Genomic DNA, 14052 nt, shown 5'->3' with positions numbered 1-14052 from the left:
GATACAAATAAATGGAAAGATATTCTTTGCTCCTAGATTGGAAGAAGTAATGGGTTTAAAATGTCCACACTACCTAAAGTGATCTACAGATTCAACGCAAGCCCTATCAAAATACCAATGGCATTTTTCACAGAACTAAAAAAAATCCTAAAATTTGTATGGAACCACAAAAGATCCCAAATAGCCAAAGCAATCTTGAGAAAGAACAAAGCTAGAAGCATCACACTTCCCGATTTCAAACTATATTATAAAGCTATACTAATCAAAACAGTATGGTACTGGAATAAAAAACAGACACACAGATCAATGGAAGAGAACAGAGAGCCCAGAAATAAACCACGCATATACAATCAATTAACTTAAAACAAAGGAGTCAACAATACACAATGGGGAAAGGATAGTCTCTTCAATAAATGGTGTTGGGACAACTGGACAGCCACATGCAAAGGAATGAGACTGGATCCCCATCATAAACCATACACAAAAATAAACTCAAAATAGTTTAAAGACTTGAATGTAAGACCTGAAACCATAAAACTCCTGGAAGAAAACATAGGTGGTAAGCTCCTTGACATTGGTCTTAGAGATGATTTTTTGGATTTGACCCCAAAAGTAAAGGCAACAAAAGTAAAAACAAACACATGGGACTATATCAAACTGAAAAGCTGCACAGCTAAAGAAATCAACAAAATTAAAAGGCAACCTACTGAATGGGAGAAAATACTTGCAAACCATATATCTGATAAGTGGTTAATATCCAAAATATATAAAGAAATCTCACAACTCAATAGCAAAATAACAAAAGACCTAATTAAAAATGGGCAAAGGACTTGTATAGACATTTTTCCAAAGACCTACAAATGGCCAACAGGTATATGAAAAGATGCTCAACATCACTAATCATCAGGGAAACCCATCAAAACCACAAAGAAATATCACTTCACACCTGTTAGGATGTCTATTATCAAAAAGACAAGAAATAAAAAACGCTGGCAAGGATGTGGACAAAGGGGAACCTTTTTACACTGTTGGTGGGAAGGTAAACTGGTACAGTTTTTATGGAAAACAGTATGGAGGCTCCTCAAGAAATGAAATAGAGAACTACCATACAATCCAGCAATCCCACTCTAGATATATATCCAAAGGAAATGAAATAACTCAAAAAGATATCTGTACTCCTGTGTTTTTAAGGCTGAACAACATTCCATGATATATATATATATAAATATACATATTTATAAAATATATTTCATATTCAGTCTTAAGAAAAGGAGGAAATTCTGCATCTTGCGACAACATGGATGAACCTGGAGACTACTATGCTAAGTGAAATAAGCCAGACAGAGAAAGACAAATACTGCATGGTATCACTTATATGCAGAATCTTACCAAAAAAACAGTCTAAGTCACAGAGACAGAGTAGAATGGTGGTGGCCACAGGGTGGGGGCTGGGAGAAGCAGAGAGAGGCTGATAAAACAGGACAAACTTTCAATTATAAGATGAATAAGGTCTGAGGATCTATTGTCTAACATGGTGACTATAGTTGATAACACTGTATTGTATAATTGAAATTTGCTAAGAGAGTAGAACTTGTGTTCTCACCGAATAAAGGTAAATATGTATGCTGATGGATGTGTTAATTAACTCAATGGTGGAAATTCTTGCACAATCAAAACATCATGTTGTATATTTTAAACAGATTATAATTTTATTTGTCAATTATACCTCAATGAAGCTGAAAAAAATAAAGTACTGTAACATCATTTGAAGGCAGACTGTGAGAAGCTAAAGTTAGATGTTTTGAACCTTAGATGAACTACTGAAAAATAAAAGAGGTAAAGCTTATAAGCCATAGTAAACATAAAATGGAATCATAAAAACAATTAATCCAATAGACGTTGGGTCCTAGAAAAGAAAGAACAAAAACAGATGGATTGGGGCCGGCCTGGTGGCTTAGAGGTTAAGTTTGCACTCTTCGCTGTGGCAGCCTGGGGTTCACAGGTAAGGATCCTGGGCGTGGACCTAGCCCATTTGTCAAGCCACCCTGTGGTGGCATCTCACATAAAATAGAGGAGGACAAGCACAGATGTTAGCTTAGCAACAATCTTCCTCAAGCAAAAAGAGGAAGATTGGCAACAGATGTTAGCTCAGAGCCAATCTTCCTCATTAAAAAAAAGAAAGAGAGAGAGAGAGATGGATCAAATAGAAAAAAAATTTTAAATAGTAGATATAAACCCAATCATATTAATAATTACATTAAGTGTAAATGATGTAAACATTCCAATTAAAATAAATTTTCAAAAATAATTTTTTTAAAAGACCTAACAATATTCTATCTACAAGAAATCCACTTTCAATGTAAAGACATAGATGAATTAAAAATAAAATGATGGAAAGGATATCCTATGAAGACAATAATCATAAGAAAGTTGGAATGACTATATAAATATCAATCAGATAGAGTAGACATAGAGAAAAGAAATATTAGCAGGCATATTAAATAATGATAAACGAACATAATCTTAAGTGTGTATACATCCAATAATAGAGCTTGAAAATTCATGAAGCAAAAAACAACAGAAATGAAAGAAATAGACAAATCAAAAAGTATACTGGCTGGGAGGACGTCAGCAACGTGGTGGAGTGAGCTCACCTGGGACTCTCTCCCCTCCAAATTACAACCAAAAGGAGCAACTGCTTTCCAACAAAAAAAATCCTAAAAACACAGAGATCGTCAGAGACCCACAGCAGCCAAACGACAGAGGGTGGAGAGGCGGGAGCCCCCCTCGGAGGAGCTGGAACAGGTAAGAGAGAACTTCATTCCCTCAGCTAGAGACTGGGATCGCTCCCACGGGTGATGGAAGGAGCAGGGGAGGGGCCAGGCGTTCGGGGATCGTCCAAGACTCCCACAGACCCATGCAGCGGAAACCCTCTAACGGGGGAAAGCTTTCGCTTGGGGGGACCCCAGCAAGCCAGGGCCCCAAGAAACCAGAGAGTGAGAGCTGATCAGAATCCAGGTCTGCCCGCGAGAGAAAGTGCAACTCCTCCCCCAACCCGTGCTGTGAGCCACCATCACGGCTGAAGGCCCAGGGCTCAGAAGGTGCTGCTCTTACCCCCATCTAGTGGCGACAGGCTGTAACTGCAACCAAATAATAGCATTATGTGCAAAAACCGATCCTCTACCATCCAGCAATTTATAAAAGCTCCAAACCAAAAGGAAAACAAAACACAAAACTATGTCCTGAGGACTTGGAAATAGGTACACTAACTGACAATGAATTCAGAGTAGTTATCATCAAAAAACTCAATGAGGTAAAGGGAAATATAGAGAAACAAGTCAACGAGTTCTGGAGTTACTTCACAAAAGAGATTGAAACTATAAAGAAGAATCAATCAGAAATACTAGAGATGAAAAATACAATGGATCACATAAAACAGAATACAGACTCCCTGAATGCCCGTGTAGACACCATAGAGGAGCAAATTAGCATAATCGAAGGTAGACAGGTGGAATGGCTCCAGACAGAGGAAGAAAGAGAACTACGAATTTAAAAAACTGAAGAAAATCTCAGAGAAATAGCCGACTCAATGAGAAAATGCAACTTAAGCATCATCGGAACTCCTGAGGGCATGGAAAAGGAAAATGGAGCAGAAAGTGTGCTCAACGAAATAATAGAAGAGACCTTCCCAAAGCTAGGGATTGAGAGAGAAACGTGTGTGGAGGAAGCTTTCAGATCTCCTAGATTTGTCAATGTAAAAAGACCTACTGCAAGGCATATAGTAGTAAAAATGGCAAAAATGAATGACAAAGAAAGAATACTCAGGGCAGCAAGGCAGAAGAAAATAACCTACAAAGGAACCCCTATAAGACTTTCAGCAGATTTCTCTACAGAAACCATACAAGCTAGGAGAGATTGGAATGACATATTCAAAACTTTAAAGGATAAAAATCTTCAGCCAAGAATACTCTATCCAGCAAAAATGTCCCTCAGATATGAGGGAGAAATTAAATCTTTTCCAGACAAACAAAAGCTAAGGGACTTCATAACCACAAGACCTCCACTACAAGAAATCCTCAAGAAGGTTCTCACAGGAACATCTCAACCTTGCCAATAAAACTTAAAGATATTCCTTGGCAGAAACATGAGGGACTAACCTCCCTAAGACTCAGATTTGATGAGAGAGCTGTAGATCTAACAGTGAGAGTAGCAAAGGAGAGAACACACATATCACTGATCTTTAATAGAGATCACAGACAGCTAGGAAGCCCCTAAGTAGACATAGTGGGGTCCATGAAAAGACATGCCAGTTCCTTACTATGACATATCTCACCTTTAGGGGTTCATAAGCAGCAAATGTGGCACTGCTCTCCAAGTACTCTTCACATTCAGTCACACTCACTGTTACCAGAGTATGGCCCAGGGATTTGGCTGCGATATGTGTACTAGAACAGTGCATTTGTCCAGGTCTTTGAATACCTGCAAATCAAAAAACATGTCTTCAGTAGGGTAATAAACAGTCAATTCTCAAGGAAAAAAAAAAGGAGGCTCTCATACCTGAAAAAAGAAAAAAAGAGAGAAAGGGGTCACAAAACACAGAGTAGGGAGACAAATAGATAGAATCAGAATAGGATAGCAAATATTCAACTATAGCATTAGGATAAAGGAAAGGAAATCACCAAAGCAAAGACAATCTTATCACTCTAACCACAAACTCACAACGCAAGTTGGAATAAGAGACGAAAATAATAATTTAGGAGGGGAGGAGGAAAGGGTCTAGGCTAAGGAAGTAAGAGACCACAGAAAATGGACTATGTTATGCACGAGATTCTGAATACAAACTTCAGGGTAGCCACTAAACTAAAAAACAGAACAGAGACACAAAACATAAATAAGACAAAATCTAAGAAACCCAGCATAAGAAATTGCAAAAGTCAATGGGTAGGCTAAAACACACAGGATCAGAAACAAAGGAAATGCAGGAAAACTGAAAAATGAGTGACAGAATGACAGCATTAAGCCCTCCTGCATCAATAATCACCCTCAATGTAAACGGATTGAACTCTCCAATAAAAAGACACAGAGTGGAAAAATGGATTAAAGAACAAGATCAAACAATTTGTTGCCTCCAGCAAACACACCTCAGCTCCGAGGACAAACACAGGCTCACAGTGAAGGGGTGGAAGACAATACTCCAAGCTAATAGCAAACAAAAGAAAGCAGGTGTTGCAATGCTTGTATCAGACAAAACACATTTCAAGATAATGCAGGTAAAGAGAGACATAGAGGGCCAATATATAATGATCCAAGGGACACTTCACCAAGAACAAATAATGCTTATAAATATCTATGCACCCAACACAGGAGCACCAAAGTGCATAAAGCAAGTATTAACAAACCTAAAAGAAGATATCAAAAATAACACAATAATAGTAGGGGACCACAACACCCAACTCACATCAATGGACAGATCATCCAGACAGAAAATCAACAAGAAACAGTGGAGCTAAATGAAAAGCTAAAACAGTTGGACTTAATAAACATATATAGAACACTTCACCCAAAAACAGCAGAATACACATTCTTCTCAAGTGCACATGGAACATTCTCAAAGATAGACCATATGTTGGGAAACAAGGCAAGCCTCTACAACTTTAAAAAAATTAAATAATAACAAGCATCTTCTCCAATCATAATGGTATAAAGCTAGAAATTAATTACAAGAAAAAAGTTGAGAAAGGCACAAGGATGTGCTATTGAACACAATGGATCATTGAAGAAATTAAAGAAGAAATCAAAAAATTGGTCTGGAGACAAATGAAAATGATAACATGCCATACCAACTCATATGGGATGCAGCAAAAGCTGTATTAAGAGGAAAATCCATCACAAATCAGGCATATCTTAACAAACATGAAAAATCCCAAATCAGCAATCTTAAACTACATCTAACTGAATTAGAGAAATAAGAACAAACAAAGTCCTAAGTCAGCAGAGGCAGAGAAATAATAAAAATGAGAGCACAAATAAATTCTATTGAAACAAAAAGGCAGTAGAAAGGATCAATGAAACAAAGAGCTGGTTCTTTGAGAAGATAAATAAAATTGACAAAGCCTTAGCCAGACTTACAAAGAAAAAAAAGAGAGAAAGTTCAAATAAACAAAATCAGAAATGAAAGAGGAGTAATAACAACAGACTCCACAGAAATACAAAGGATTATAAGAGAATACTACAAAAAACTATATGCCAGCAAAATGGATAATCTAGAGGAAATGGATAAATTCTTGGACTCCTACAATCTCCCAAAGCTCACTCAAGAAGAAGCAGACAATTTGAACAGACCAATCACAAGGAAAGAGATTGAAACAGCAATCAAAAGCATCCCAAAATAAAACCCCAGGACCAGATGGCTTTCCTGGGGAATTCTACCAAACTTTCAGAGCAGATTTAATAGCTATACTTTTCAAGCTATTCCAAAAAATTAGGGAAGATGGAACACTTCCTAACACATTCTATGAGGCCAACATCACACTGATACCAAAGCCTGACAAGGACACCACAAAAAAAGAGAACTACAGGCCAATATCACTGATAAACATAGATGCAAAAATTCTAAACAAAATTTTGGCAACCAGAATTCAGCAATTCATCAAAAGGATCATACACCATGATCAGGTGGGATTCATACCAGGGACACAGGGATGGTTCAACATCCGCAAATCAATCAATGTGATACACCACATCAACAAACTGAGGAATAAAAACCACATGATCATCTCAATAGATGCAGAGAAAGCATTTGACAAGATCCAACAGCCATTTATGATAAAAACTCTGAACAAAATGGGCATAGAAGGGAACTACCTCAACATAACAAAGGCCATATATGACAAACCCACAGCCAACATCATACTCAATGGGCAAAAACTGAACCCCATCCCCCTGAAAACAGGAACGAGACAAGGATGCCCTCTATCACCACTCTTATTTAACATAGTACTGGAGGTCCTGGCCAGAGCAATCAGGCAAGAAAAAGGAATGAAAGGAATCCAAATAGGGAGGGAAGAAGTGAAACTCTCGCTGTTTGCAGACGACATGATCTTATATATAGAAAACCCCGAAGAATCCATTGGAAAACTTTTAGAAGTAATCAACAACTACAGCAAAGTTGCAGGGTATAAAATCAATTTGCATAAATCAGTAGCATTTCTATATGCTAATAACAAACTAACAGAAAAAGAACTCAAGAACACAATACCATTCACAATCGCAACAAAAACAATAAAATACCTCGGGGTGAATTTAACTAAGGAAGTGAAAGACCTATACAACAAAAATTACAAGGCTCTTCTGAAAGAAATGGATGATGACATAAAGAGATGGAAAGACATTCCATGTACATGGATTGGAAGAATAAACATAGTTAAAATGTCCATTCTACCTAAAGCAATCTACAGATTCAACACCATCCCAATCAGAATCCCAATGACATTCTTTACAGAAATAGAACAAAGAATCCTGAAATTCATATGGGGCAACAAAGGACCCCGAATTGCTAAAGCAATCCTGAGAACAAAGAACAAAGCTGGAGGCATCACAATCCCTGACTTCAAAACATACTACAAAGCTACAGTAATCAAAACAGCATGGTACTGGCACAAAAACAGGTGCACAGATCAATGGGACAGAATTGAAAGCCCAGAAATAAAACCACACATCTATAGACAGCTTATATTTGACAAAGGAGCTGAGGGCATACAATGGAGAAAAGAAAGTCTTTTCAACAAATGGTGCTGGGAAAACTGGAAAGCCACATGTAAAAGAAGGAAAATTGACCATTCTTTCTCACCATTCACCAAAATAAACTCAAAATGGATCAAAGACCTAAAGGTGAGACCTGAAACCATAAGGCTTCTAGAAGAAAATATAGGCAGTACACCCTTTGACATCAGTATTAAAAGGATCTTTTCCGACACCATGTCTTCTCAGACAAGGGAAACAATAGAAAAAATAAACAAAAGGGACTTCATCAGACTAAAGAGGTTCTTCAAGGCAAAGGAAAACAGGCTTGAAACAAAAAAACAACCCACTAACTGGGAAAAAATATTTGCAAGTCATACATCCGACAAAGGCTTAATATCCATAATATACAAAGAACTCACACAACTCAACAACAAAAATCAAACAACCTGATCAAAAAATGGGCAGGAGACATGAACAGACATTTCTCCAAAGAAGATATACGGATGGCCAATAGGCACATGAAAATATGTTCATCATCACTGATCATCAGGGAAATGCAAATCAAAACTACACTAAGATATCACCTTACACCCGTTAGAATGACAAAAATATCTAAAACTAATAGTAACAAATGTTGGAGAGGTTGTGGAGAAAAAGGAATCCTCATACACTGCTGGTGGGAATGCAAACTGGTGCAGCCCCTATGGAAAACAGTATGGAGACTCCTCAAAAAATTAAAAATAGAACTACCATATGATACAGCTATCCCACTACTGGGTATCTATCCAAAGAGCTTGAAGTCAGCAATTCCAAAAGTCCCATGCACGCCAATGTTCATTGCAGCATTATTTACAATAGCCAAGATGTGGAAGCAACCTAAGTGCCCATCAACAGATGATAGGATAAAGAAGATGTGGTATATATATACAATGGAATACTACTCAGCCGTAAAAAAGAAAAAAATCGTCCCATTTGCAACAACATGGATGGACCTTAAGGGAATTATGTTAACTGAAATAAGCCAGATAGAGAAGGACAATCTCTGTATGACTCCACTCATATGAGGAATTTAAAAATGTAGACAAAGAGGACAGATTAGTGGCTACCAGGGGAAAGGTGGGGTGGGGGGTGGGCACAAAGGGTGAAGGGGTGCACCTACAACACGACTGACAAACAATAATGTACAACTGAAATTTCACAAGATTGTAACCTATCCTTAACTCAATAAAAATTAAATTTAAAAAAAAGTATACTGGCTGGCAACTAGACTTTTGGTGGTGAACATGATGCAATCTATATGGAAGTCGAAATCTAATGATGTACACTTGAAATTTACATAATGTCATAAAGCAATGTGACCTTAATTTTTAAAGAAGTATACTGGAAATTTCAGTTACTGACAGAACAGTAAGCACACAAAATCAGTAAAGATATAGAAGACTTGAACAACACTATAAACCAATTTGACCTATTCAATGGGGTGTTTTTTTTTTTTCTGAGGAAGATTAACCCTGAGCTAACATCTGCTGCCAATCCTCCTCTTTTTGCTGAGGAAGATTGGCCCTGAGCTAACATCCGTGCCCATCTCCCTCTACTTTATATGTGGGACGCCTACCGCAGCATGGCTTGCCAAGCCGTGCTATGTCCACACCCAGGATCAAAACCAGCGAACCCAGGCCGCCGAAGCAGAACATGCACACTTAACCGCTGCGCCACCGGGCCGGCCCCAGACCTATCTGACTTGTATAGAACATTCCAACCAAAAACAGATGAAAATACTTCTTTTTTCTAAATACATATGGAATATTTGCCAAAATAAACCATATCCTGGGTGATAAAACGACTCTCAATGAATTTAAAAGGTGATTTAAATTTATAATTAGAATTCAGCCAAAATCTCAACTGTGGCCTTGGGCAAATCATTTCATTTCTTATTACCTGTGTAAAACAGAATTAACAATATTGCCTCACAAATTCTGTAAAGATTAAATTAGTTCTTGAATTAAAGCTCTAAATAAGAGCCTGACACATTATAGCTGATACTGTTGTTGATTTTGTCATTGTCCTTAACCTGGACAGACTAAAGACCCCCCAAAGTCGGTGAAACTGCTTATACATACATACATATATACAAATATATCATCTTCATTGTTAACCTGATTCAACCAAGAAAAGACTGACACACAAGAATCCTCATGCATCTATCATCAATGTTTTGGCCAATCAATTCCAATTCTCCTACCAATATAAAAATATCTGTTTCCATGTCATTGCAGATAATGCAAAAGCAAAGCTAATTCACTCAAAATGATTCAGGGAATCTCATTCCCAGCACTGAAGGTCCCTGTGCTCACACGTCTGCTCCAGGTTTTCAGCTAAAAAGTTTTTCTTCCATTTAGAACATATTCTCTCTAATGTTCCCATCAATCTAAGGCACTCGAAAAAAAGAAAAGGCCATTCAGATTATATGGCAAATGAGAAGGAATGATAAGCAACTACAAAATGCAATAGCCAAAACACTCATAGAAAATGAGAAAATACAGGCTTAAAATTACTTACAGATATCATATAGATACAATAATCCCTTGTAATTAAAGCTACACTTTTGGAATTTCATGTAACGCAATAAGAATTATCTTCTATAGATTATCCTGGCTATTTAGAGTTGCCATTTTATTGATCCTTAAATAATGTTTCTTACTGCAGCTTCAAAGAAAACTAACTGGATTATCTTATCCACTTATCCCCCACATCAGAACACATGATACTTCTAGCTCTCAGTTAGTCTCCAGAAATATACTGTATTTCTCAAGATTCTAAATTAATGTTTATCTGAAAGTTGGCATTTCATAGATGGCTAGTCAGTAAGAGCAATGACAGCATCATCTCATCCCATCCTAGAGATCAGAAAAAACAGGTACATTCTGATTCATTTTCATATTTGTAACCAGAAAGTACTAAACTGTATGCTAAAAGCAGCATATTCTGGCATTCCTTACAGCAACGGGCATAATGCCTGGTGGAGATGGCTGTGGACAGTGGGCATTAAAGGGCTTAGAATCTTGCCTACTTGGCTTTGAATCCTAGTTCTGCCACTTACCAGCTGTGTGTGGTACTTAACATCCTTGGATCTCTCTTTCATCAGCTGTAAAACGGCAATGATAACAGCTACTTTTCAAGGTTGTTGTGAGACTTAGAAATAATTATGGAGGAAGTGTGTCTCATTTTTAAACTTTCTTTTCTTTTTCTTTAAGATTGTCCCTGAGCTAACATCTGCTGCCAATCTTCCTCTTTTATTTTCTCTTCTCCCCAAAGCCCTAGTACATATTTGTATATCCTGGTCATAAGTTCTTCTAGTTCTTCTAAGTGGGATGCCGCCACAGCACAGCTTGATGAGCAGTGCTAGGTCTGCGACCAGGATCCAAACCAGCGAACCCCGGGCCACCAAACTGCGTGCACTTAACCACTCAACCACAGGACCAGCCCCAAACTAGCTTTCTTTAAAAACGTAAAACATTCTCATGGTGGGAAAGCAGTTGAATAATACTGAGGAGGACAACATGGCATTTATATTTTTATGTGGAAATAGGTTACTTCTGGGTTAGGCTAAGATAATCACAGTTGGGTTATGTTTCAAAGCAAATTCATCCCTAAGATGTTTACACAAATTGTATCTCCTTTCACTTCTATCATTAGGTGCCCCTTCCTTTCAAGAGAAGTTTTATGATGTAGCTGAATGTCTCTGAAAGTCTGCAGTTCAGACTTCTTTACTAGTTAGCTCTATAAGCTATGGTCAATGACTTAAGTTCTCCAGATTCTAATTTTTCTCAACTAGTCAATCCATATAATAATTCCTATTCCAGTCTACCTCAAGAAAATAAAAGGAAAATGCACAATTTATGGAATAATTCTTTTTAACCAATAAGGGCATCAATGTTTCCATTTCTCGAAAATATCTGGTGAATATATTAAGAAAATATTCAGACTATTTACTGAAACACTTACATTGCCCAATTCACTTTTATGAAGACAATTACAACACTGGTACTTCGCCTCTTTCAGCAAAGTAAATTTAGCAACACAATTTTTTAGTAATGGCAAGAATATGACTTGAAATTAAGAAATCTGCGTTTTCATTAATCATTTAATATACAAAAGTGCTTTATTCACTTTAGTGTACAATAAAAATGCATTTATTTATTTGTTCAACAAATATTTATTGAACACCTACTATGTGCCATCATTGTTCTAGGCACCGAGGATAGAGCAAAAAACAATTTATTCATTTTAAGTAGACAGTGTACCTTCACATACATATTCTCATTTCAATACTCAAAAGCACCATGTGAGGCGAGCAGATAAGGCTCAGACTTTCAAGTCAATAGACTTTACCAGGATCAATAACAAGTTGTGGCAACTTCAATTCAGTTCTTCTGACTTTTAACACAGTTTTTCCAATATACAATACTCCCTGTGAAAAGGTAAGTCTGATTCTTTAAAGAACAGCACTCTACTCAACTAGATTATACTACACCCAGATGACTAAAACCCATTTAGAGGAAATATGCATTCCCATAGTTCTGAGAACTACAATTTTTTTATGGGTAATGAAATAGGAAAACATTTAAAATGCTGCTTCGGGTTATTGTCCCATTTTTCTGCTCGTTCTTTATAACAAAATTCCTTAAAAGGGTGATTTATATTTACTCTCTCCATCTCCCTCCTCTCCATTTTCTCTTTAATTCACTCCAATTAGACTTTTATCCCACCACTCCACTAAAATCACTCCTGTCAAGATGACCAGTAACCTCTCCCTGGCCAAATCAGATGTGCATTCATATTATTCCAAACATATGCATATTGACAGTTGATTACCCACTCCTGTTTAAGCATTTTCTTTACTTGGCTTCAGAAATTTCAGTCTTGTTCCCTTCCCTTCCCAGATCCTCTTCCTTTTCCATCTTCTCATCTTTTCCCATTTTCCCTTCTCAACTTCCTTTCCTGGGGTGCAAGAATTAATGGAAGGCAGAGGTATGGGGGTGAGAAGTGGGTATCTTGGCAGCATGCCTACTGGTGTCCAAGGATGTGGGATGTGAAGGAGTGAGTGAGGGAAGTTACATGGAGGCATAATTTCAGCATACCCAACAGTGCCCAAGAATGCAGGGCACCGCAGGAGGTGGGGGAAGGGCCTTCACAGTGGCTGCCTACACAAAGGTACAATGGCAAGTGTCCCTATATTGCTCAATAGATTCGATTTATCTCAATCAAAACCCAGTAGATGTTTTTGAAGAAATTGACAACCTGATTCTAAAATTTATATGGAAATTCAAAGCACCTAGAATAGCCAAAACGATAATATTCTGCTAAGTGAAAGAAGCCAGACCCAGAAAGAGAAATACTAGCTGATCTCACTTATATGTGAAATCTAAAATAGTCAAACTCATAGAAGCAAATAGTAGAATGGTCATTACTAGGGGCTGAGGGAAGGTGGAAAGGGGAGGTGATGGTCAAAGGCCACAAAATTTCATTTACACAAGATAAGCAGTTCTGCAGATTTACTATACAGAATAGTGCCTATAGCTGACACTACTGTATTGTATACTTAAAATTTGCTAAGAGGGTAGATCTTATGTTAAGTGCTCTTAACACACAATAATAACAATAATAATAATAATGAGCGTGAGTAGAAACCTTTGGAGGTGAGGGTTATGTTTATGGCCTTGATGGTGGTGAGGTTTTCACAATGTACACTTATCCCCTAACTCATCAAGTTGTATACATTAAATAGGTACAGCTTTTTACATGTCAATTACATCTCAATAAGTAAATAATAGTGTGAGCTCTTGGGTGAAACAGATTGGAGTTCAGGTCTCAGTTTTGCCACTTATTAGCTATGTGACTTTGACCAAATCATTTAAACTCTCTGGTCCTCACTTTGCTCATCCGTAAAATGAGGACACCACAGAAGGAATAACACATAATATGATATCTGGGATTTCCTTTTTAATAATCCAGGTGGGAAAAGTGAGCAGAGGTATGAATTAATCAAAACTGGCCATAGGTTGATAATTGTTGAAGTTGGATGATGGGTACATAGAGATTTATTATATCGTTGCCTCTATTTTGTGTATGTTTGAAATTTCCATAATATATAGCCTAGAAAAGTTAACTTAAAAATAGGACTGCCTCATCAGAAAAATGGATAATCAATAAGAACTGCTGAGAATCCATGATAGAAATACAAATGACCAAATATTTTTAAATGTTTGGTTTACTAATAATTTTTAAATATAAATTCTACAAATAAAA

At 37.2% G+C, this 14052-nt stretch overlaps 1 protein-coding gene across 16 annotated transcripts in view; it reads right to left on the bottom strand.

Moving 5' to 3' along the window:
- Positions 1-14052, bottom strand: part of METTL4 (methyltransferase 4, N6-adenosine) — a 154071-nt gene that overhangs the window by 95198 nt on the left and 44821 nt on the right. For all 16 annotated transcript variants that reach the window (XR_011504509.1, XR_011504508.1, XR_011504507.1 and 13 more), the window contains one exon: positions 4334-4479. Coding sequence is in view for 10 of the 16 variants with exons in the window: in XM_070513348.1 (XP_070369449.1) it covers positions 4334-4479 (146 nt within the window). In the remaining 6 variants the exon portion in view is untranslated. The remainder of the gene's footprint in view (positions 1-4333; positions 4480-14052) is intronic.

The sequence above is a fragment of the Equus asinus genome, chromosome 7 (genome assembly GCF_041296235.1).
Source record: "Equus asinus isolate D_3611 breed Donkey chromosome 7, EquAss-T2T_v2, whole genome shotgun sequence".
In the NCBI taxonomy this organism is placed as follows: Eukaryota; Metazoa; Chordata; class Mammalia; order Perissodactyla; family Equidae; genus Equus; species Equus asinus.
This window is presented reverse-complemented; position numbering and strand designations above follow the sequence as displayed.